Raw genomic sequence first — 27,284 nt, 5'->3', positions numbered from 1 at the left:
TTGAGGTTTAAAACTCGTGGAAAATACCAAAGTCAAGTCATCATTTTTCAGATGAGGAAATTGAGGTTTAAAAACGGGAGGGAGTGACTTTGCCATAGCCATATAACCAGATCAGAACCCAGGGCTCCTGGCTCTCAGTCCAGCTCTCATTGTATAATGCTGGTGTGTGGCCAAGAAGGCCGGGCTTAGGAATCAGGCAGTCTTGTACTCAATCACAGATTCTCCTCTCACTCTCCCCATCTGCTTCCCTGACGGTCCCTAACACTACTTGAGGAAATAAACCATAGTCCCTTCATAAGATAGGATACGACGCAGCAATTAAATATCAAGTTGTTTCTAGAACATTTCATATTAAAGAAAAACACTCATGATATGCTGTATTAATTGCTTTGAGTAGCAAAGAAATCTTGAGTGTGTGTGTGTATAATAATTTAACTTTATTTAAAAATGCACTATGTATTTATATGTCTATCTCTGCATGTACATAAAAATGGAAACATGTGCTCTGAAAGTTAAATGAAGAGAGTCTTATCTATGTCTTCTAGTTCAGGAGAAATTATGCCAGGTTATTTAAAATAGAATCTTAGATCTGAACTTGGCTGGGTGATCGAGTGGTAAGCCTACTAGGTTGAGTGAAAGTTTAGTAAGAACTTGGTCTAATGTTGCAGAAATTGAAACAAGAAATCCAAACAGTACAGTTAAGAACAAAGACAGGATTATTCACCAAAGAAGGCAGAAGACTAGTTATCAGAAAAACAGGATTTCTTATTTGTGGTTAGTACATCTCCCAATCAATCTATCTTACTTGCTAAAGTTTGAGCATAGTACAACTGGGCTGAGTGGGCAGCCTGTACAAGCTCTGCTGCTCACCCTTTAGCTTCCTTTATTTAGATCAGATATGATGAAGCTAAAGGGTGAGCAGCAGAGCTTGCTCTGAGCACAGAGGGCCTTACACACAGAAGGCACACAGCAAACAGTGCTGGATCAGGTTATGAGACTTCATTAGGGAAATGAGATGGACTGAAAGCTTGGAGTCAGATGCCTGTAGTGGTGGGTCTGACAGACTCATTCTCATTTTACAGGCTGCTCACTCAGCCCAGTTGTACTATGTTCAAACTTTAGCACATAAGATAGATTGATTGGGAGATGTACTGACCACAAATAAGAAATCCTAATTCCCACCTTTCAACCCCAGATTATGGAAGAAACCAACAATCAATCAAACTATGATTTTAAAAATCCAGAAGAAGCAGCATCTTTCCCTAAGCCTGGGACCTGAAATAATTAAACCCAGACCTAAAAAATATCAGACAGAGAAGTGAGCTATTATTAGAATAATATCTCCTTCTTTATAAAAAATGTCTTTTCATGGAGATTTAAGACATGAGAAATTAAATGCATATTCCTTAAAAACATCATTTTCATGAATCCATGGACAAGAATTGTGTGGGTAATTACTGAAAGCATACACCTTCACTTTACAAAGGGAGTAAAACAGAATAAACACAGGAAGAGGAAAATGTACAGCTTTGAAAAAATGGGTAAAAGCAATGAAAATTTATGAAACTCAAATCTAAAAATTTTCTTTTTTTTTTTTTTTTTGAGTCAGGGTCTCACTCTGTCACCCAGGCTAGAGGGCAATGGCACAATCACAGCTCACTGCAGCCTTGACCTCCTGGGTTCAGGCACTCCTTCTGTCTTGGCCTCCTGAGTAGCTAAAACTACAGGTGTGCATCATTTTGTAGAGATGGGGTCTTGCTATGTTGCCCAGGCTGTTCTTGAACTCCTGAGCTCAGGCAATCCTTCCACCTCAGCTTCCCAAAGTGCTGGGAGTACAGGCGTGAGCCACCACACTCAGCTAGATCTATTTTTAAACAAGTTCAAAGTAATAATCAAACTATCCATAAACATTTTTAAAGTGTTAAATTCTTATTGACTTTATTTACAAAGTTGCATTATCTCAAAATACACTCTTCTGGGGAGTAGCTAAGTGACAAATATGATTTCTTTATATATAAACAGCATTTTAGCACTTAGCATTTTGTCCTGCAGAGACTTGACAGAGTTTCTGTTGATTCATATATTTTCATTGGTTTCACTTATATTTTACAAAGTGAACATAGTTGAGGGACATAAAAACTTAGTCTAATCCAGGGGTCAACATTAGTCTAGTTTATCTCATATCTTTCCCAAACAAGGTTCAAAAGGAAATACTTCTGCATGGCCTGGTAAAATTTACCAATCACAAAGTTTTATGGGATTAGGTCTACTCACAACTGCCCTAATGACCAGTGCATTGACCAAGAAGTCAGGGTCAAAGGGTGGTTTATTAAAATGAGCCATCAAGATGAGGAAGGTCAACCACTGCTTTGAGAGGCTGACAAATCTCCTCATGGGAGCTGTTTGTTAACTCCAAGTAATTTCCAAAGGCAGAAGAACTATGTAAAGTTTCCCTAAAGCACTAATGACTTCATTTGTACTCTGTGTGATTTTTGACTTTACTGTTCTTTCCACTTCTTACCTTCACTCTGATAAATCCTCAAGAACATCAATATTGAGAGGAATGTCTGAAAAACTGCAAAGGGAGCCATAGGTTCAGGTTTTCTGAAAAAAGATAAATTACAAAAAGGAAAATTTTATTTATTTTTAACTCTTAGCAGGTTTCTTTGAGACAGTTGTGGTAGATGATGGCATTAAAGGCTCCCTTCTTCTCCCTTCCTGCACCCGTGTCTCTTGTCATGACTTCGGAGTCCACTCAAAACAGGAAGAGTATATTTCCCTGCCCCATGTGGCTTTCTTCGGCCCATAAATGAGGGACAAGTGATGGTGTGCTAGTTAACAGCCCAAACCTCAAGAGACCTTGTATGTTTCTGCTTGCTTTGTTGTGCTTCCATTTTTGACATGATGAGAGCATTTCTGGGCTACCCGATTGGAACCAGGAGGAGCATGGGCAGCTGAATCACCTCATCTGCTCCAGATGAGTCCAGTCTAGATAAGCCAGCAGTCGGGCAATCCTCAGCTGACCTTGATGAGCAGCTGACTTTGATGCAAAAACAACAAATGCGTATTTCTGTGTGCCGCTGAGGCTTGGAGGCAATGGATGACTGACCAACCAATTCACTCAAACCAAGCAAAGGTTGATAAAAGAAAGATCAAGCAGAGATAAAAGAGTCAAATATGAACAATGGACTCTAACTAGAAAGAGAAAAAAATACCATAGCCGCAAAAAAAGCCAAATTTGAATTAATTACTTGGTTGTGGGACAGGAGGGGGCGGCAACATGTCCATTCCTCCCTATCTCCTTCATTAAAAATTGAACTTAGGAAAAGTTATCATATTCTTCCAAGAGACAGTTTTTCATTGTTCTAAATAATTTCCGGTTTTCCTTGCCTTAGAAAGGAATCGTAAATACAGGTCAAAGAGCATCACTGATTCATCAGGTACTCTGGCCGTGGGACAATCGAGGGGCATGAAGAATGAGCCAGAATGACCTCAGAAAGGGCTAATATGTTTTAAATTTAATAACAAATGCATTAGTCAAGGAAGTATTGAATTTCACTTTTCTGCTTCAAACTCTGACTCAGCAAAGGAGGGCAGCAATGAAACAATTAACTCAAAGCTAATTTTTGCCTTTCTAGCCATCTGGATTTCATCAAAACCTAGAAATTCAGTGAACCAGATTATCACCTGTCATTATCCACACCCTGAATTTATTTTTCTAAATAATATTTTACAGATAAGTGAGAATAACAGTGAAGACAGGAAGTGGGTAAACTACACCATTAAATTATTCTAAGATGATCAGACCTGCCTACAGGTGAGTCCAATTACAAGCAGAAGCAAAAATCTGCAAAGGACAGCTTTTTTTCACATTCCTTTAAGCACTGCCTTCTATTTTTGGCAAACCAGTCATTCATGCCTCTCCAACATCTCTACTTAAAGCTTCAGACAGAATACATTGAGAGAGGGGCTTCCAAATGGCTGACTAGAGGTACTTGCCTTCTCCACAAAGAAGGACCAAAACAGAGAGTGATAATCACAAGGTAAGTTGAGCATCTAAATGAGAAGACTGGAATTCAACAGGGAACCTCTGAGGCACGGGAGAGGGGAATGAAGCAGCCAATCCAACCAGGATTGACTTGGAGCTAAGAGAAACTCCCCGGTACTGGAAAAAGATAAGTAAGAGATCTTCAGTGGTTCATATTCCTACCATGAGCTCCTGCAATCCTAGTCATGGGAGAGCCTCTTGGCCTTCGTGGACCCTGAAACTAGTATAGGGAGCTTCGTGGATTCCATGTGATAACATTATTTCAGAGAGGGAGTTCATGCTGGATCCCATACATCCCCTGAGACAGCACCATGTTGATAACTCATCTCCCACAAGACTGCATACTGTCCTGCTCCCCACTTTCGTGGAATCCGGCTGCAATCCTCCAATGTCCACTCAGAGGGCTGCAGTGTCATAATGTTGGCTGGGCCCAGCAGTGTGGCTGGGTTCCAGGCACTGTAGACCATGTAGTGGTCTACACTCGAAGGAATGAGCAGTGCAGTGCTCTAGGGAGGCTGCCCCCAGGACAAACAGAGTCAATAAGCATGCTCCCAGAGCTTGAGACTTGCTGCTTGCTTGAGGCTGTCGTCACTGACAACAATCTCATCCTTCCCCACGGGCAGGAGGACCACTGCCTATCTGCCTGAGTATACCATTCAGGGCCCTCAGACGTGACTTGCCCTACCCACCACAGCTGGCACTCAAATACACCACCAGGGGACCTGAGGACAGACCCATCCACCCACTGCTGCCACCAATGCCCACATGTGTTGTCTGAGAAATGAGGACTTGACCCACTCCACCTGTCAACACCAGTGTTCGTGCACAGCATTGAGGAAACTGGGCAGGCCTGACCTGCCTGCTGCCATTGTCAGTAGTGCCAGTGTGCAATATCTGAGGACCTTGGGATTGACCTGCCCCATGCACTGCCACTGCCACATGCACACACCATCAGAGAGGTCTGACAACAGGACCACCACCCAGCCTGCCACTGGTGCCCAAGTGCACCATCCAGGAAACTGGGGATCCATCTGTCCACTCATCACAGCCTGTACCTACCTATGCATCATTAGGGGGCCTGAGGACAGGTTTGCTCCATCCAGTGCCATCCCCCCTAGTGCTTACACTTGTCACTTGAGGGCCTGGAGATTGGTCTTCCTTTCTTACCACTGCTGGCACCTGTGGATGACCTCCAGGGGCCTGAGGATAAGCCCACCCACCCAGCTTGCATCTGTACACTTCTGGGGGCCTGAGGATCAACCTGCCCCATCTGTCACTGACAGCATCTGTGCATGCCTCCTGGAGGCCTGTGAATGGGCCTGTCCAGCCCACCATCATCGCTGCCATCAGTACCAACCTGCATGTGCCACCTAGGCACCTGCCAGCTGGCTGAGACCACTACTTGTGCCCATACATGCTTCTTGGGACCTACTTCTAGGGTTGGCCTACTGCTATGGCCAATGCCACATATGCTTAGGGGTCAGAAAATCTGCCTTCATGCTTGGCCTACCACTGGCACTACAGGAACCTGAAAAAGCTGTTTGGCAGCCCAAGGATTGATCCACCCGGACCCATTACCACTGGTGCCTGCATACGCCACATGGAGGCCTAAGGGCCTGGATTCCAACCACACTGCCTCCACTGGGGTTTGAGAACAAGCTTACCTGACAACCCTATTTCCAGCAAAATCTCACCACATTCCTCAGAAAAGTCTCTCACAGCCGCCACTAACAACAGCAGCCTAAGCCACCAAGGAACTCACGGACACCACTGACACTGATTACTACCAAAGAAATTATACAATTACTATACTACTGCATCCACTTGGCATAAAAGCCAAAGCAACCTACTCAACCAACACTATAGATATATCTTTTCTATAAGGAAAAATATTTCCCTATGAAAGCAAATCTGTAAAATTAGAAGTGGTAAATGTTTCATCAGATGCTCAAATATCAACATAAGGACACAAAAAATGTGAAAAAGCAAGGACACAGCACCTCCAAAGGCAGTTCTCCAGCAACAGATTCCAGTGAAAAATAAATTTATGAAATGCCTGAAAAATAATTCAAAATAATGACATTAAATACAAAGAAATCTGCAAAATAATTCATGATTGGAATGAGAAATTCAACAGAAATAGATATCATAAAAAAAGAACCAAAAAAACCAAAAAACAAAAAAACTGGAACTGCAGAATTCAATGAATAAAATAAAAATACAATTGAGAACTTCAACAATACACTGCCTCAAGCGGAAGAAAGAATTTCTGGACTTGCAGATAGGTCTTTTGAAATAACGCATTCAAATTTTTTAAAAAAGAAAAGAATAAAAAATAATAAAGAAAGCCTATGTGACATATGGAACACCATAAGGTGACTAAATATTCAAATTGTGGGTGCTTTAGTAGAATAAGAGATGGGTAAAGGCATAAGAAACGTGTTTAGCAAAATAATAGCTGAAAACTCCCCTTGTGTGCAAGAGCTATAAACATCTAGATACAGAAAGCATAAAGATCCCCAACTACATTCAACCCAAAAATGTCTTCCCAAAGGCACATTTAATCTAACTGCCAAAAGTAAAAAACAAAGAGATATATTAAAAAGCAAGAGAAAAACATCAAATCACATGTAAGAGAACTTCCATTACACTAACAGTGGATTTTTCAGCAAAAATCTTACAGGCCAAGATAGAATTGGTGAATATATTTTAAGTGTTGCAAAACAAAACTGTCAGTCAAGAACACTATACCCAGCAAAGCTGTCCTTTAAAAAAAAGGAAGAAGAAATAAAGTATTTCCCAGATAAGCAAAAGCTGAGAGAATTTATCACAACTAGACAAGCCTACACAAAATACTTAAGGAAGTCCTACATCTAAAAGTGAAAGAACAACATTAAGCATTATGAAAACACATGAATGTTTAAAATTCACTGGTAGACAAGACACACAAATGAGAAAGAGGAAGTACTCAGATGTTGCCACTACAAAAAACCGCAAAACTGCAATGATGAGCAGTAAGAGAGGAAGAAAGGAACAAAGAACATTGAAAACCAGAAAACAATTTTTTAAATGACAAGAATAAGTCCTCACCTATCAATAATAACCTTGAACCAGATTAAATTCCCCACTACAAAGATACAGACTGGCTGAGTTGATTTTTAAAAAAATACATGACCCAACTTCATACTGCCTACAAAAATCTCATTTCACCTGTAATGACAAATATAGACTTTAAAGTGAAGGGCTAGAAAAGATTCCACACAAATAGAAACCAAAAGCAAGTAGGAGTAGCTATACCTTTATCACTTAAAACAGACTTTCAGGCCAGACTCGGTGGCTCAGCCTGTAATCCTGTGCCTTTGGAGGCCGAGGTGAGTGAATTGCCTGAGCCTGCGGGTTTGAAACCCGCCTGGGCAACTTGGCGAGACCTCATTTCTACAATAAATCAAAAAAATTAGCCGGGTGTGGTAGCGCGCGCCTGTAGTTCCAGCTACTTGGAAGGCTAAGGCGGAAGGATCGCCAGAGCCCAGCAGGTCGAGGCTGCGGTGGTCAGGGGCGTGCCACTGCACTCCAGTCTGGGTGACAGAGTGAGACTCCAACTCAAAATAAAATAAAATAAAATAAAACAGACTTTCTGTCAAAAACTGTAAAAGGAGACAAAAAAGTCATTTTATAAATATAAAGGGATCAATTTAACAAGGGAATACAACAATTCTAAATATACATACACTTAACACCAGAGCACCCAGCTACGTGAAGCAAATATTACTAGATCTAAAGGGAGAGACAGACTATAATACGATAATAGTTGGGGACTTCAACAACCCACTCTTAGCATTGGACAAATCATCTAGATAGAAATCAACCAAGAAACAATGACTTTAAACTGCTCTTTAGAACAAAAGGACCTAACAGACATTCACAGAACATTTCATCCAACATCTACAGAATACACATTCTTCTCAGTGCACAGAACATTCTCCAGGATAGACCATATGTTAGGTCACAAAACTCATCTCAGCAAATATTTAAAAATTGAAATAATGTAATGTATCTTTACAGACCACAATGCAATAAAATTAGACATCAATAACAATAGGAACATTTGAAACTATACAAGCACATGGAAATTAAGTAACATGCTGCTGAATGTCCATTAGGTCAATGAAGGAATTAAGAAGAATCTTTTAAAAGGTCTTGAAACAAATGAAAATAGAAACACAGCATATCAAAACCTATAGGATACAGCAACATCTGTGGTATGAGGGAAGTTTGTAGCAAAAAGTGCCTATATCAATAAAGCAAAAAGACATTTTGCTTAGATACAAATAAAAGGACACTCTCTTTAATAAATGGTGATGGAAAGAAACTGCATGTCCATATCCAGAAGAATGAAATTAGACCCCAATCTCTCATCTTGTGCAAAAATCAACTTAAAGCAGATTACAGACTTAAATGTAAGACCTAAAACTGTAAAATTACTAGAAGGAAACACAGAGAAAAACACTTTAGAACACTAGTTTAGGCAATACTTTATGGCTAACACCTCAAAAGCAAATGCAACAAAAACAAAAATGACAAATGAGGCTACATCAAACAAAAAAGCTTCACAGCAAAGGAAACAACCAACAGAGTGAAGAGACAATCTGTAAACTGGGAGAAAAAATTTGCAAAATAACATCCAGAATATGTAAGAAATGAGAACAACTCAATGACAACAATAATAATAACAATAATAATAATCCTATTAAAAAGTGACAAAAGACATGAATAGACATTTCTCAGAAGACACGTGAGGTCCAAAAATTAAGTTTGCAAATTCATCCTAAAAAAGTACTACATACTTCATTGCTGAATATCACTACAGTCACTTTCAAAGTACTCCCCCTTGAGAAGTTATGCACTGATGCCAGTGCCTAGTCCACCCAACAAAGCAATTTTGGAAGTCTTTTTCTGGAATGGCCATCAGAGCCATCATCATATTACTTTGATGTTCTTAATGTCATCAAAATGTCTTCCTTTCAATATTTCCTTTATCTTTGGGTAAAGAAAAAAGTCCCTGGGGACCAGATCAGGTAAGCAGGAAGTTTGCTCCAATACAGTTATTTGTACAGTACTGTCAACGTAAGTGCACAGTGGCAAGTTCGCACCCTTAATTGTCAGACCTCAACAAATAATGATGACAGCTCTGATGGCCATTCCAGAAAAAGACTTCCAAAATTGCTTTGACCTGGTGCTGGCACTGGGGCATAGCTCCCCAAGGGGAGTGCTTCGAAGGTGTCTGTAGTGATATGCAGCAGTGAGGTATGTAATATTTTTTCTAGGATAGTTCATGAACCGAATTGTTGGGCCTAGTACAAATGGCCCAAGGATATATGTAAAAATGTTCAACATCAGTAATCCTCAGAGAAATGCAAATCAAAACCACAATGAGATATTTTTCCCGAGTGAGAATGGCTATTATTAAGGAGTCAAAAAATTGTAAATGATGGGGAATATGGAGGAAAGAAAACTCATACATTGTTGGTGGGAATGTCAGTTATTAATAGTACAGCCATTATGGAAAACAGTATGAAGCTTTTTCATAAATTAAAAACAGAGCTATCATACATTCCAGAAATCCATTACTTGGTATTTATCCAAAGGAAAGAAAATCAGTATATCAAAGGAATAACTATACCTTCATGTTTATTGCAGCACTATTTACAATAGCCAAGACAGGGAGTCAACCTAAATGTCCTTCAATGGATGAATGGATAAAGAAAATCTGGAATATATATACCATGGAATACTACTCAGTCATAAAAATAATTGAATTCTGTCATTTGCAGCAATGTGGATGGAACTGGAGGTCATTATGTTAAATGAAATAAGTCTGGTACAGAAAGACAAATATCACATATTTTCACTCATATATGGAAGCTAAACAAGTGGCTATCATGGAGGTAGAGAGCAGAATGATAGTTACCAGAGGCCGAGGAGGGCAGGGGGAGATAAAGAGAGGTTGGTTACGGGTACAAATATACAGTTAAATGGAAGGAATAAGTTCCAATGTTTGACAGCACAGTAAGTGACTATAGTTAACAACAATATATTGTGTATTTATAATAGCTGGAAGAGAAGATTTCACAACACAAAGAAATGATGAAAGTTCACAGTGATGCATATCCTTTTAAAGATTTGATCATTACACATTTTATCCATGTGTCAAAATAGCACATTTACTCTACAAATATGCACAGTTACAATGTATCAATAAAACAGTTGTTTAAAAGATGACCAGAAGAAAAGAATTCAAATGTTACCACAAAGAAATGATAAATGTTTAAAGGTCTGGATATGCTAATTACCCTGATTTGATCTTTATTCAATGTATACATACATTGAAACATCACACTAGACCCCATAAGTATGTACACTTATTATGTGCCAATTGTTCATAAAACAAAACTTAAAAATATCTTCAAATGGGTTCCCATTTCAACCGAATATCAAATCCAGTGGCAAAACAAATGCAAGAGGAGCTATTTCCTGCTCATAAACAAGGGGAAGTCAAGGGAAAATGCCCAAAGTGAAGTGTCTGACACTCACGTGCAATTTTTTAAATGTCTTCTATCTAGTGGGTATAATCTCATCACATTCATATCATCTGAGGAAAGCAAGGTGTCACCACTGAAAGAAAATCTCATACATTTAAAAGCAGATGATTCAAAGTGTGATGTGCATGTTGCCATATGTTTTCTTTATAACATGACTATGGGGTCATTTGGAGTTTTCCTAGAAGTCAAATATTTTACAAGTCACAAAAATTCAACAAGCCACAGGTGCAGAAAAATTTAAAACAAAAAATTAGAAACCACCTGCCATTTAAGAGTAAGCAGGAATTGGCGAAAGAAAGTTATCATTCAACACAATGGAAAAGCATGAGTATTTACAAAAGGTATATCGCTGTGGTTTGGGTATCACAGAAGAGTGTCTGAGAACCATCAGGATAGTCTTTTCTGGAATTCCTGTCCTTTTCACTGTTTCTCACACATGTCAGACTGTGAATCCTAGGAGGCTAGCTTCAGCAGTTCAGATATCCCGTCCTTTCTATCATCAGTTCTGATGTGCACCATTCACACATACTGGGCAGTGGTCACTGCCTGAACATGAACCATGACTACTATTTCCAGTGGTATGACCAGACAATGCCACCCCCAGCCTTTCAGGCCCCAGACCACCTAAGGACCATGGAAAGAAGAAATATGAGTCCTACCTATTATCTAAAAACCTTCTGGTAAAACCAATAAAGTTTATTGAAACTTGCCAAACAGGTGTTGACAGCTGAAAGATTATCCCAGAGACACCCGTGGCGACTTCTTTGGGAAATGCTACACAGTTTTCTCCATGACTGATGCTGTGTAGAAAAACACAAACACCAACAACTTCAAGTCAGCTGTTTCCAATTCCCGTGTGGTTCCTGACCCCACACCTGGTAAATAAGTCCTTGAGTTATTCCATTCTGAGCATGATAGCTGTGTTCTGATGGGACCCTGACTAACACAGTGAAAAACTTGGAAGTGATGAAGCAAAGTACATAAAGATTATGAGGTGGGAGAGTGCTTGGTGGATTCAAGGAACAACAAGGAGCCAGTCGTAGCTACAGCACAATGAGCAAGAGGGTGAGTACCAGGAGGAGACATCAGAGGGCACACAGAGAGGCAGAGCAGCCAAAACATGGGCAGAACTCAGGCTTCTACTCTGAGCCAGATAGGAGACTTTGTTGAATTTTAAACATAGAAGTAACATGATCTGACTTACATTGACCAGAACCCTGAAATGAGGAGAGCATGGAAGGGCAAGAGTGGAAGGAATGAGAGCAGTTAGGGGCTTAGTGCAATAGTCCAGGAGGGAATGATGGGGACTGAGACAGGTGAAGTGGTAAGTAGTAGTGATTCTAAAGATAGAGCTGACAGGACGTGTGGTGGTGACAAAGTGCGACATTATAGACAGCTGCAAGAATTTTGGCCTGGGCCCCATAAAGAATGGAATTACTATTTATGGAAAAGCAGAGAGGAGTGTGGGAGGAACAGATCTAGTGGTCTGTATCAAAGACTCCATTTGCCACATGTTAAGTTTGAGATGCTTATTTGATCTCCAAGGGGAGATGTCAAGCAGCTAGATGGGTACACAATTTGGAGCTCCTGGAAGAGGCTTTAGCTGGGGGTATTAGTATATATTTAGGTAACCTTGGCACATGTATAAAGTACTTAAAGTCATGAGACTGGGATCACTAAGACAGCGAGGTTAGACCAAGAAGAGGGGAGGTCGGAGCAAGGAGTCTGGGGCTCTCCATACCATACTCTACAGTCCCTCATGCAGATCATACAAAAGTCCAGGATTGGGCCAGACACATCTCAAGGGTGAGGGCTGTGCGGTGCGGGGGCGGAGCGGGGGGAGAAGGGAAGGGGCACCAGGGAGGCGATGGGGAGAGGCTGGTGGGCTAGTAACAACCTGTAGAATTCCTGTGACTGCAGCACCGCCTCAGTGCTGCCAGGGGGCAAGCAAGGCTCTGTGGGTGTCTCCTCCACAGCTTGCTCCCAACAAGGAAAAGGCCATCAGCCCTCTCATGCACCCAGCAGGATTTCCCTACCCACAGCTGCCAGCACCAAGCACTGCTACTTCCAATTTCCAGTGAGAAAAGGAAGTCAGGGAAGTGTGAAGCCGCATAATTCACAAAGGAAAAAAAGACTTTCCTGCTTCATCCACAATACATGGCCCTTTTCCCAAATCTGTTCTATGTTTCTCACAATTTTTAGATCTCTATCATTCCCAACTAGACAATGAGCCATGGGCGGGAGGACAGGCCTGGATCTTATCACAGTCCCAGAACATAGTTGTTAGTACATATTTGATAAATGAATAAAAATTTGTACCAATCTCTCTTCTTTGCTTTCGATCTTATTCCAATGAAAATAGATTCCTTTTCAGGCCTTTCTACTTTTCCTGTTGCCAAATATTGCCTAATTCATAATCCTGTGTTGATATTTCTTCTCTGAGGGGAAAGGAAGGGAAGGGAAGAAAAATCACCCACTCATTTTGTAGAACTTCTCATTCAAATCTTGTTTCTTTGCTAAATATCATTCTCAATGTCAATGACTAGGAAAATGCCTCAGTATAAATACCATATGCCTAACAGAACACAGCCTTTAAAATGGGTATGAGTCTGCCCTTCCTCACCAGCAATTCTTGTTCTGTCATTACTGAAAAATTTACTCCTGGGAAGTTTCCTCACCACAAAGAATTCCCATGAGAAGTAGCATGGTAATAGTCATTTGCTTCCCAAAACATGGGTGTGTTGTCAAACTTATCAAAACTGGCTGGGCCACCTGATTGCATCATATGTAAATGTAATTTTAAAGGAAGAAGTTGTTCTTGGAGGACTCGTGCCTGGGTGTGTGCATTTATGAAAGAGCATGCGACAGTACAAAGAGTTCTTGGAGGTTCCCACGAATCTCTGGTTCAGTTATTTTTATTTCTCTTTTAACAGCACTGCTATTTGTATTTGGGATCCCCTTTGAAGGGGCCTCCATTTTACAGCACAGGGTTGATTTTCTACCATGGAACTATGGCCATAGAAAGGTTTCAATACTTCTCCCTACCCTCTGCTACCTTCACCCCTTAAACCCACCCCGTGGATAATAGTTAAGTGCATCTACCAGTTTTGTAAGGTAAATCCTGATTTATGGGACTAAATTAGCTCAAGTGCAACTGAGTGTTTAAAAAGCAATGTTTAGGTAAAGATTTGTGGACTGTGTGACTACAGCTAGGATGAAAGCAGAGTCTCTAAGTGGTAAGTGAAGCCAAAGAAAGAAATGGAAAACTTGGACTCCAGGAATATTCTGGATCCAAGAAATAAGTAGGAATTTAGTACTGTATATGCTAAGGGTGATAGTTTAAATCATTTGAGGAAAGATACATTATTTCCCCAAATGGTACTGGAACAATAACCTGGACATTTGTTGAAAATGGAAGCTGTAATAATTAAGTACATGGACTCTGACATAAGACTGCTTAGGGTCAAATCCATACTTGGGCACTTACTAACTGTATTACCAAGAACAAGTTATTTAACTCCTCTAGGTTTCAATTTTCTTCTCTGCAAAATGAGAAGAATAGCCAGATGCGGTGACTCACACCTGTAATCCCAGCACTTTGGGAGGCCAAGGTGAGAGGATTGCCTGAGCCCAGAGGTTCGAGACCAACCTGGGCAACATGTTATTGTAGAGATGAGGTTCGAGACCTTATCTCTACAATAAATCAGAAAATTAGCTGGGAGTGGTGGCACACACCTACCTATAATTCCAGCTACTTGGAAGGCTGAGGCAGAAGGATCACCTGAGCCCAGTAGATCAAGGCTGCAGTGGCCGTGAGCGTGCCACTGCACTCCAGCCTGGGGGACAGAGTGAGACTCCAACTCAAAAAACAAAAAACAAAAATGAGAAGAATAAAAGTACCTACCTCTTGGCACTGATGTGAAGATTAAATGGGATTATGAGAACCTACTCATAGTAAACCTAGTTAATGTTAATTGTATCATTATTGCTATTGCTTCACTATCTTCAACAACAAAATTAATTCAGGTGAACAAATATATCAATGCAAAAAATAAAACCATTAAAAGTACTAAAATACAACTTGGGTGAATATTTTAATAATCTCTCAGGCATGATGTAACACCCAGAAGCAATAAAGATAAAAAGCTATACTTACTATATAAACATTTACAATTTTTAGTGTTATAACTGGAAGTAATAGTTTCAATAGGTACTGCAAAGAGTTTCTTTCTTTTTTTTTTTTTTTGAGTTGGAGTCTCACTCTGTCGCCCAGACTGGAGTGATGCAGTGGCCGCTGCCGGCCACCGCAGCCTCGACCTGCGATCTGGCGATCCTTCCGCATCAGCCTTCCAAGTAGGTGGAATTACAGGCATGCGCTACCACACCCAGCTGATTTTTTTTTTTAATTTATTGTAGAGCTGAGGTCTTGCTGCCCAGGCAGGTCTCGAACCCGCGGGCTCAGGCAATCCACTCAACCTCAGCCTCCCAAAGGCGCGGGATTACAGGTTGAGCCACCAAGCCCGGCTTGCAAAGAGTTTCTATCCCTCATAAACAAAGAGCTCTGAGAAATAAATAAACAAAAGGCAAACAACTCTGTAGAAAAGGTCAATTTGGCTATATCCACTAAAATTTCACATATATTCCCTTTGGTCCAGAAATAATTCTAAAATTCTATTTCTTAAATTTTGTCCTACAGATGGCATAAAGGTATGTATATATTACATATACATATATTTAAAGACTGTTCATTGTAGTATTGCATATATCAAGGGGAAAATGGAAACAATCCAAAAGTCCATCAAAAGGAACTGAAAAATATAATTATGGCACATGTCTACTAAAGTCATGTGCTGACATGGAAGAAAGTTCTGAAACACTAAGTGAAAAATTAAGTTTCAGACTAGTGTGTGCACAAGAACATCTCTGGAAGTGAAGTGCAGCAGATGTGTGACTGTGCCCAACAGAGCTCCTTCAAGAGGGCACAGATGACTGACAGCCTTCAGTCATGGTCCCCTCAGATCTGCTGCACATTTACATCCCCCAAGCTGCTCCCAGCCAGTGAACAAGCCAAGCCTTTACCCAATGACATGAGATGCCTCTAATGGCCAGCTTTGATCAGGATCTCCCCCTTGGCCTGGCCAAAACATGCTCAAAACTGCACTGCAAGTGGAAGCAACTCCTCCCCACCTTCCTTCTTCCTCACTCCCTTTCACACATATCAGACCCGCATTGGGTCTGCAAGCTCTCTCTGCTTACACCTGCTTCCTTTCCCCCCTATCCGTCACAAGTGTTGCCCCCAATAAATCTCCTGCAGATCTAGTTCTGTCTTGCTGTCTTCTACCTGAAGGAGTCAAACTGGCTCCAAAAGACACACCCACTTACTAACAATTATATACTTAGAGCTGGAACGGGAAAAGGAGGTGGGTAGAATAAGGTATTGTAGATAACTCATTTCAAGTTATATAAAGCATTCTTTAAAATACGACAGAGTGAGACTCCAACTCAAAAAAAAATACATGTATGTGCATGTTTGTATGTGTGCAAGTTTTGAACATATTGGGCTCAACCTTATGCAAGTAGTGGCAACTCCATTATTTCCACACTTGAACCATATTTCCCAACAGGGTTAAGCTAGTTGACAGTGTTTTGTGACTCAAATCTAACCCATGGAAACTGAACAGACCCGAGAAAGGCTAGTATTTCTTAGATACTGTATCAGCCTAATTATAAGAGATGCTCAAAGTGGTTACCATCAGTGTTCAGACACATGATTACAGCATACTAAAAGTTAATACATAGCTATTAATAGCATCTCTTAAAATGCATTTACATTTGTTGGTACCCCTGGTACACACACACACACACACACACACACACACACACAAGACAGAGTCTCGCTATTTTTTCCACGCTGGTCTCAAACTCCCAGGCTCAAATACTCCCCCCCACCTTAGCATTCCAACTAGCTGGAACTACAGGCATGCACCACTGAGCCCATATATTTCATGTGATTGTCTTCATCTTAAATCAACAGTTTAAAATAATCCAGATAATAATTGCCTTGATGAATCCAGATCTAAAAATAGAATTAGGTGTTATACCTGGTGATCTCACCACTAGCCCTCTTTCTTTTAAGAAAGAATGGTAGGAAAAGAGGAGGGAAGGAAGAAAGGAAAACAACTATAATTTAAATCTTTAGAATGAAATATTAAAAGAAAGCAATGTACAAACTGTCAATCACATCGATTACCAATAGGAAATACTATCACTAGCAGTGTAACTTTAAATAGTAGTGAAAAACTATACTTCAAGTGTGCACAAAGGCACAGTGGTATTGACATCACCTGGTAACTTGTAGGAAATGCAAAATCTTGGAACAACCCTGGATGGGGAAACACATTGCAGCCCACAGAGGGTTCTTCAAAATCACTGGGAACAAGGAGAAGAGAAGCTAGACAACCGACACTAGAACTGGGGCACCCCATCCTGGCTATGTGTCAGGCCCACATAGGAACTACAACTCTGCCTTATGTGCAGAGGGAGAGAGTGCTCCTAACATGTTGTGGGTCGGTTCCCCTCCTCACAACTATACACAGATATTTGGTCCCAAGCAGAGGAGACCTAGTTGGGGCACAGTGGCTTGTGGCCAGTGCTCACACAGAGCTGGGAACTCACTCATGCTGAGTGTCTGTGCCAGTCTGCCCAAATCTGCCCCATTGTGTGCTCCACGTAGAGCTGAGAACGCAGTGCCCAGCAGCTGTCTCCCAGGCTAGGAAAGCTCAGTTTCCAATAGCACACATTTGGTGCCTGCCCCAGCATCTGGCAACTGGCCTCCATCTCCTGACCAGGAAGATTTTCCGGCTAACTTCATGAGCCCAAAGATCAGGTGCCTCCAAGACCAGGAAACTGCTGTTTATGAAGTACTGAACTTGGACCAGAGAGGGGGAGACACAGAGGCACTTGGAGGCACTTTTTTCAGGCAGGGAGAGGGAAGCAGGGGATCTTTTCTGGGCTGTGAACAGTGAACAGCTGCCAGGGGCCCATCTCCCCACTTGGTCTATGCTTTGAGCTCTCAACAGGAGTCAGAAAGCAGTCTGACTGGTCTGACCACAGAAAAAAACTGCATCAGAAAGTCACTTTGAGTGTAGGGCACTGCCCAACAAGAGTGGCAGAGCAGAAGTGAATACCCCTGCATCCCTGAATGAACTATTCTGAATGACAGAAAAGACCCTAAGACAGCAGGACCTTATGTAGCTACAAAACAACAAGGCTTAAAAATAACAATAAAAGTTGTTCCTCACAGATGATGAAGAACCAGCAGAAAAACACCAGAAACACTCAAAGTTTTAAAAAGATACCACCTTAAAAAGCAGTTATCAGTCACCAAATAATGAAAACCACCCAGAATGAGCTTCCCAATGACAGACAGAGAATTCAGATACTGGATGGCTAAAATGAATAAGAAAAACATAGGAAACAAGAAGTATATCTCACCCAAGTCATGCAGGAAATAAAAGTTGATTTGACCAATGTAAGAAAGGTCCATTCTGAAGTGTTGGAAATGAAAAACTTCCTCCTGGAATTTCAAAGCGCAATAACAGGCCTAGGAGCAGAATCAATCTGGGAGAAAAAGAATCTCAGAGTCCAAAATATTGAACTAACCCAGTCTGTCAAAAACACAGAGAAAAGACTCAAAAAGAATGAGCAAAGCCTATGAGAGGTATGAGACTAGGTAAAGAAGCCAAATTATGTGATTAATTGGAATCTCCCCAAACAGAAGGAGAAACTGAGAACGCTCTGGAATAAGCCTCCCATGAGATCATCTAAGAAAATTTCCTCTATTTTGCCAGAGATAACCATCCAAGCATAAGAGATTCAGAGAACGCTGCAAGGTATTACATGAGAAGACCATCCATCCCCAAGACACATGGTAACATACCTCCACAAAGTAAGCAAAAAAAAATTCTAAAGTCAGCTAGAAATAAAGGTCAGACTATCAGGGAAGACCCATCGGATCTGTAGCAGACTTATCAGCAGAAACCCTACAAGCCAGAAGGAACTGGAGTTCCAGCTTTAACATTCTCAAGGATAAGCAATTCCTGCCAAGAATTTTTTACCCTGTCATGCTAAGTTTTATCATTATAGAGGATTAAAATCCTTGCCAGACATCCAATCCCTAAGTGAATATCCTGCTTCCAGACCAGCCCTCCAGGAGATGCTTCAGAAGGTCCTGAACACAGAAAAAAAGAATGGTTACACCCATCACAAAAGCACAGGCAAGCACAAAGTTAATAGAGCATGCAGATCATTTGCAAAGTTAAATATATATATAAAATGAAAGGGAAACAAAGCAACCTCATAAGAGCCTTATAACAGGGATAAACTCTCACATTTCAATAATTAACTTGAATGTGAATAGACTGAACACATCACTAAAAAGGCATAGAGTAGCAAACTGGATAAAGAAGCATGAGCCAACATTTTGCTGCCTTCAGAAAACCCATCTCACTGCAAAGGACACCCACAAGATCAAGGTAAAAGGCTGTAAAATGACCTTCCAGGCACATGGAAAATAGAAAAGAGCAGAGGTAAGTTATTATGATATCAGAAAAAACTATATTCAAACCAATACATATTTAAAATTACATGGAAGGACACTACATAATGATAAAAGGCTCAAACCGCCAGCAAAAATATTCATCTTAAACATATATGCACCCAACACAGAAGCACCTGGTTTAATAAAACAATTGCTAAGTAAACTAGGAGAGGACACTGACACCCAAACAATCATAGTCAGAGACTTCAATACCCCACTAACAGCTCTAGACAGATCATCAAGGCAAAAAACCAACAAGAAATTTCTGAAAATAATTTAACACTGGACCAAATGAACTTAATAGACATCTACAGAATACGCCACCCAACAACTAGAGAGTAAACATTCTATTCATCAGCACATGAAACATACTCCAAGATTGATCACATTCTCAGGTGTAAATCAAGCACAAACAAGTTCTAAGTGGCTGAAATAATATCAAGCATGTGAGATCACAAAGGAATAAAAATAAAAATTGCCACCAATAAGATCCCTCCAAAACACACAGAGACTTGGACATTAAACAACATGGTGCTGAATGACTACTGAGTCAACATGTAAATCAAGACAGAAATAAAAGTTTCCTGGATACAAACAAAAATAAAGACACATCTTATGAGAATCTCTAGGATGCCACGAAATCAATGATTAGAAGGAGCCGGGCTCAGTGGCTCAGCCTGTAATCCTGCGCTTTGGGAGACTGAGGTGAGTGGACTGCCTGAGCCCGTGGGTTCGAGACCTGCCTAGGCAACTTGGTGAGACCTCATCTCTACAATAAATCAAAAAATTAGCCAGGCGTGGTAGCGTGCACCTGTAGTTCCAGCTACTTGGAAGGCTGAGGCAGAAGGATTGCTGGAGCCAAGCAGGTTGAGGCTGTAGTGGCCGGGAGCGGCCCCTGCACTCCAGTCCGGGTGACAGAGTGAGATTCCAACTCAAAAAAAAAAAAAAAAGATTAGTGGGAAAATCATAGCATTGCATGCACATATCAAAAAATAGAAAGATCACAAGTAAATAGCTTAACATCACACCTAAGAGAGTTGGAAAGGAAAGAACTTTTAAATCCTAATTTCAGTAGAAAAGTTCAGATTTCTAAAATAAAGTCATAATTGCAAGACATAGAAGACAAAAATAGCATAGAAAGACACTGAAAGGATAAATAATATTGACAGATCCCTGACAAGATTGACTGAAAAAACGAGAAAATACAAATAAACATAAATGACCCTTAAACAATTAAAAAGATTATCAGAGATTACTATGAAAATCTGTATGCAAATAAACTAGAAAACCTTGAGGAAATGAAGAATTTCCTGACAGCTTTATGAGCCCAAAGGCCAGGTCCCTCCATGACAGGGAACCTGCTGTCTTTCAAGTACTGAGTATGGACTTGGACCGGAGAGGGGAAGACACGAGAGGCACCTCCCAAGGTTGAAACAAGAAGAAATTGAAACCCTGATCAGGATAATAACAATCCGGGAAATTGACTCAGTTATCAGAAAGTTCCCCACCAAAAAAAATCCCTGAACCAGATAGTTTCTCAGCTGAATTTTACAAGACATGCAAGGAAGAACTGATACCAATCTTACTGAAAGTATTCCAGGCAATTGAGAAAGAAGGAATTCTCCCTAGCTCATTTTATGAAGCTAATGTCATACTGATACCCAAAACTGGCAAAGAACCAACAAGGAAAGAGAAGTACAGGCCAATTTCCCTGATGAACATAGATGCAAAAATTCTCAATAAAATTCCAGTAAATCAGATTCAACAACATATTAAAAGACTCATTCACCAGGACCAGGGGGCTTCATTCCTGAGATACGGGGTTAGTCAACATTCACAAGACCATAAACATAATTTAGCACATTAACAGGAGTAAAACCAAGAACCACATGATTATCTCAATAGACACAGAAAAAGCATTCGACAAAATACAGTAACCCTTCTTGATTAAAAACTCGCAAACATCTAGGCATAGAAGAAACATTCCTCTAAACAATAAAACAATAACAAAACCTACAGCCAGCATTTTGCTTAATAGGCTGAAGCATTCCCCCTAAGAACTAGAACAAGACAAGGATACCCACTCTTACCCCTCCTACTGGAAGCCCTAGTAAGAGCAATCAGGCAAGAGAAGGAAATCAGGGTATCGAAGCAGGAAAAGAGGAAATTAAGTTATCTCTATTTGCAGATGATATGATTCTATACCTACAAAACCCTAAAGAATATGTCAAAAACCTCCTTGCACTGATAAACAACTTTGGGGAAAGTCTTGAATACAAAATCAGCATGCAAAAGACAATTGCATTTCTATACACAAGCAACAAACAGGTGGAGAATCAAATAAAAAACACAGTACCATTCACAATAGTCACACACACACAAAAGAAATACCTTGGCATCCACCTAATCAGAGAAGTGAAAGAACTTTACACTGAGAACTACAAAATGCTGCTCAGACAAATCAAGGATGATACAAACAAATGGAAAAACATCCCATGCTCCTGGATTGGAAGAATCAATATTGTTAAGATGTCTACCCTACCCAAGGCAATCTACAAGTTCAATGTAATACCCATCAAATTGCCAACATCATTCTCCACAGACCTAGAAATGACAATACAGAAATTTGTATGGAAGCAAAAAAAGAGCACAAATAGCCAAAGTGATCCTCAGCAAAAGGAACAAAGCTAGGGTATCATACTTCCAGACTTTAAACTATATTACAAGGCTACAGTAATCAAGATGGCATGGTATTGGTACAGGAATAAATACACAGACCAATAAAATAGGACAGAGATTTCAGAAATAAAAACACAGTCCCACAACCAAACCGTCTTCCACAAAGCCATCAATAAGAAACACCGGGAAAAGGAAACCATGTTTAGCAAATACTGCTGGAAAAACTGGCTAGCCACAGGTAGAAGAATGAAACTGAACCCCTACCTGTCACCATATACAAAAATCAACTCAAAATGGATCATGGATTTACATGCAAAACCTTAGTCTATAAGAATCCTAGAAGAAAATGTAGGAAACACCCTTTTGGACATCAGAGTAGGCAATGGCTTCATGATCAAGTACCCAAAAGCAAGCAAAAGCTAAGATAGGTGGGATCTTACCAAACTGAAAGCTTTTGGACAGCAAAAGAAACCATCAAGAGAGAAAATGCACGGAATGGAAAAAAAACACTTGCAAATTATGCATCTGACAAAGACATAACATCCAGGATCTACAAGGAACTCAAAAGAACTGAAAAAAAAAAGTGGGCAAAGGACATGAATGGACACTTCTCAAGGGATGACATACAAGCAGCCAGCAGACACTTGAAAAAATGCTCAGCCTCACTAATCATCAGAGAAATGCAAATCAAAACTACAGTGAGATACCACTTAATTCCAGTAAGGTTGGCTATCATCAACAAGTCAAAAAACAACAGATGCTGGTGTGGCTGTGGTGAAAAGGGGGATGCTGCTACACTGTTGGTGGGAATGTAAGCTAGTTCTACCTCCACCGAAAACAGTGTGGCGATTTCTCAAAGAACTAGAAATTGAACTTCATTATGATCCAGTAATCCTTCTCCTGGGAATATACCCAGAGGAACATAAATTGCTCTACAAAAAAGTCACCTGCACATGGATGCTTATTGCCGCACTATTCACGATAGCAAAAACATGGAACCAACACAGATGCCCATCAAAAGTGGACTGGATAAAGAAAATGTGGTACATATACATGATGGAATATTATACAGCTAAAAAGAACAACAAAATCACAGCCTTCGCAGCAACTTGAATGCAGTTAGAGACCCTTATACTAAGTGAACTACAACAGAAACAAAGAACTGACTACTGCATGTTCTCACACATAATTGGGCCCTGAACACTAGTCACATCAGCACAAGGGTGGGATCAGCGGTAGCAGGGCATGGCCAGGGGAGGGAGAAAGGGAGGAAGGAGGGGGCATGTGGCAACAAAATGGGCATCTGGTCTACTACCAGGAAGAGAAAGGGCTAGCTAAAAGCCACATTTCACCTGCATGCAGCCTACTTATGTTACAAACCCTCACTTGTACCTGACAACTCTAAAATAAAAATTAAAATTAAAAAACTGTATTAACTTCAAAAAAGAAATGCAAAATCTTAGGCTGCCCCTCAGGCCCAATGAACACAAACCTGCATTTTAGCAAGATGCCCAGTGATTCCTATGCACATTGAGAAACACCACTATATTTAACATTTATTACATATTTTTATTTCCTAGGATACTATCAATTAGTAAAGAAAAACATCTACTGGCTCCACCTACCTGTAAGGCACTCTGCAAAGCAGAGTAGGAGGTAAAGATAGATAAGAAAATGATTCCAGCTAGCATGTATTGGATACTAACTCTCTAACAAGGAGCTTTACTAAGTGACTTTCATACATGAATTGAGTGCTCTCAACAGCCCAATGAAGGATTATATTATTCCCATACACAGAAGAGGAAGTTAAGAATAAGAAAGGTTGGGCAAGGTTGGGCAACCCCCTGGGGTTGTGGGAGCTTTTCTGTCCTCTTAATAAATCCTGCCTTAAAAAAAAAAAAAGAAGAAGAAAGGTTAAAAGTAATTTGTCCTCTTTGACACAGTTAACCTGACGTGAAGCTAGTACTTGGAATCAGGTAAGTCACTCATGGAAGTTCACATGATAGCTTTCTCAAAGCTTGGAGCTCATGCTATGATGGACATTAAGGCACAAAAAAATTTGTTAACAATTATAAATTCAATAAAAATTTGGGGAAAAATTGAAGATTTTATTAAACTTGACATGCCATGTATAAAGAGAAAAGGTACAAGAATTATTTCTTTTTAAGTTTCTGGGGGAAAAAGTACAACAATATACTACTAGATCAAAAAGCGCTATCAACCTGTAGTATTTAACTCAAGGGGATCCTGGAATAAGAAAAGACAAAAAAGATAAATGAAACAGAACAGAATTTTGAATCAGATCCTTATATAAATTGGAATTTATTTTATGATAAGAACAATTTCAAATGAGTGAGAAAGAAATGGACTATTAAATAAGCGGTGTTGCATTAACAATCTAAAACTTTAGGAAAAAAATTAAGTTACAACCTTACCTTTCACCTTGTATCTGTCAAGTGAAAAAATGGGCACACCCTTTGACTCAAGTATACTTCTCCCGGAATACTATTCCACAGAAATACTTACACTAGAGGACAATGATGAATGTGCAAACTTTTCCCCAAGCAACGTTGCTAATGCTGAATAATTTTAAACAACTGAAATGTCCATCAATAAGGGAAAGGATGGATAAATGATATTATATTTCAACTTTAGAATAACATGTAGCCATTAACAAAAGAGGTATGTGCAGACATGGAAAGATCTTTAAGACTTAGAGGTGAAAAAGCAAGCTGCACAATAGTAAGTATAGTAAGACCTTATTTACATATTTAAAACATATGTATATATACCTATTGTGCAAATGTATAGAAAGAAAGAAAAATATTAGAATGGTATTTACCAAGCTTAACCTTCCCTCTTAGTGGGAGTAGGATGATACTTCTCCCTTTCATTTCATACTCTTCTATATTGTTTGAATGAGATTGTATTTAGCTATTACTTGTAGTATTTTTAAGACATAAAAACTAGACACACTTAGGTCAGGCACAGTGGCACATGCCTGTAGTCCCAGCTACTCAGGAGGCTGAGGCAGGAGGATCACTTGAGGCCAGGAGTTCAAGACCAGCTGGGCAACACAGCAAGACCTTGTCTCTTAAAAAAATGTTTTAAAATTAGCCAAGCATGGTGGCAAGTTTCTGTAGCTCCAGCTACTCCGGAGGCTGAGGCAGGAGGATTGCTTGAGTCCAGGAGCTAGAGACCAGCCTGAGCCATATAGTGAGTCTCCCACCTCTACAAAAAAATAAAAATAAAAAATCAACCGAGCATGGTGGCATGTGCCTGTAGTTCCATCTACCTCAGGAGACTGAGGTGGGAGGATCACTGGAGTCCAGGAGTTCAAGGGTGCCGTGAGCTACTATTGTGCCTGTACACTCCAACCTGGGTGTGTGTTATTAAAATAAAACACAACCTGAAGTAAATAACTGCAGAAGAGCCAGGAGAACTAAAATGAGGAGGGAAGGAAGCTGTGAAGCCAAGGACCCAGCTATTGGAAAAGAAACTCTCTTCGTGTAGCCACAAGGAAGCCTGCTTGGAGGAGGGGGTTTCTCCAGCAAGACTGTGACATTTTATCTGTTTTGTTTTCCATTCAGACACTTTTTTTTTTTTTTTTAAAGTTGGAGTCTCACTCCTTCGCCCAGGCTGGAGTGCAGTGGCATGCACACTCACGGTCACCCCAGCATCGACCCGCTGGGTTCTGGCGATCCATCCCCCTTAGCCTTTCAAGTAGCCAGAACTACAGGCGGGTGCTACCACGCCTGGCTATTTTTTATTTTATTATAGAGACGAAGTCTAGCCAAGTTGCCCAGGCTGGTCGCGAACCTGTGGGCTCAGACAATCCACTTGCCTCGGTCTCCCAAAGTGCTGGCATTACAGGCTGAGCCACCAAGTCCGGCCAGACATTTTTTAAAAATCAAGGATTTCCTTCCCCAGGGAAAGGAGGGTCGAGGCTAACTGTTCCTGTAAGTGAGTGAGCTGATACCACTTCTTTCTACTGCAGCCAAGAAATGCCCCAGCTTAGTTCCCACAAGGGAAACACACCCCTTCCTCTTGTCAAATACAGTACCTCTGATTCCTTTTCCAAAACCATAGTAATTTCCCTGACTTGGTTCCTTTCTCACGGCAAAGGGATTATGTAATAACAACATTCACCATCTGGGAACACCTGTATACACCTCATACATATTTCTGGTCTGTTCAGGTTAAGAGAAAAACACCCAGTGTTTAAGCACTCTCCACAATGTGTCCCTGATGAATACCCAAAACTAGCACACCTTTCCCTCAAAGCTGCCTTTGATACAAAAGGCTTAGACATATTTACTGGGACCACAGAAGGCAGAACTGAGGCCATGATGTAAGTCACAAGGAGGTGAGATGCAGTTGCAAATTAGCTCTGTCCAGCAATAAAATGTTAGATGGTGAGCTTCCTGCCACTAGAGGCATTCTAATAGTACCAAATGCTACCAGGGGATGCCGGACTGAGCACTCCCTGAAGTTTAGCACTCCAAAGCCAAATCCTGACACTGCCATCTGATACCTGTGTGACCACAGACAAGTTACTAAACCTCTCTGGGCCTCCGTTTCCTCATTGATAAAATAAGAATGCAAAAAGAGTACCTGACTCACTGGTGAAGCTCACGTGAGCTAACATATACAACGTAGTTAGCACAGTGCCTCATCCTGCGTAAGGATGAGGATATCCTTTGCAGATAAGGAAACAGACTGGGAGGCCATACACAATTTGACCCCAGTTGCAAAGTCAGTTTCAGACTCGGGACTAAGACCCCCGATTTCTTTTTCCCCCACCAGAATTCCTTCTAGAACAGATTTAACATCCCGCACTCAATTATATCCGCTCCGCCTACATAGACCCCCACATTTATTTCTCTTGAGTTGGAGAACAGCTTTGTGCATAAAGTGTTTCCGAGGCTAATCTGTTACCAAGTCCCTCCCTCACCCGCACCGGTGCCCCCTCCCATGCATGCACGCACCGGTGAGGGGAAGGAATCGTGGTGTACGGGGAGTGGGGGGGGGGGGGAAAACAGGGTAAGATGGTCCTGCAGCTATCCAAAGAGCCTTCCGCCCGTCTGCTGAAGCATGTAGTGAGGTGTTACCTTCGACTCTCAGATAATCCCAGGTAAACATTTACAGGATTTATAGGATTTAGGAGGAAATACTCTGCTGGATGGCATAGCTCATATATCATTAGGACAGGGAAGGGATATAACTATATTTAACTTGTCTAGAATAGAACTTAATTCCTTTTAAAATAGCAAATGCTGAATTTAAAAATCCATGAGGTTGTGTCTTCTTACTGTAACTCTCTATCCTCCTCTGACATCGCAGAGAGTCTAGACAATTT

The 27,284-nt window shown here is 40.6% G+C and overlaps 1 protein-coding gene across 1 annotated transcript in view; it reads right to left on the bottom strand.

Annotated features, from left to right (window-relative positions):
• The window catches only part of OSMR (oncostatin M receptor), a 43,072-nt gene that overhangs the window by 14,610 nt on the left and 1,178 nt on the right, over positions 1–27,284 (bottom strand). Inside the window, exon 2 of the mRNA XM_008066518.2 lies at positions 2,522–2,604. Coding sequence (XP_008064709.1) covers positions 2,522–2,591 — 70 coding nt within the window. The 5' untranslated portion in view covers positions 2,592–2,604. The remainder of the gene's footprint in view (positions 1–2,521; positions 2,605–27,284) is intronic.

This window comes from Carlito syrichta, unplaced genomic scaffold (genome assembly GCF_000164805.1).
Source record: "Carlito syrichta isolate Samal-C Ts95f unplaced genomic scaffold, Tarsius_syrichta-2.0.1 Scaffold308993, whole genome shotgun sequence".
Lineage (NCBI taxonomy): Eukaryota > Metazoa > Chordata > Mammalia > Primates > Tarsiidae > Carlito > Carlito syrichta.
Note: the sequence above shows the minus strand (reverse complement) of the source record. Positions and strands in the feature narration are given on the sequence as shown.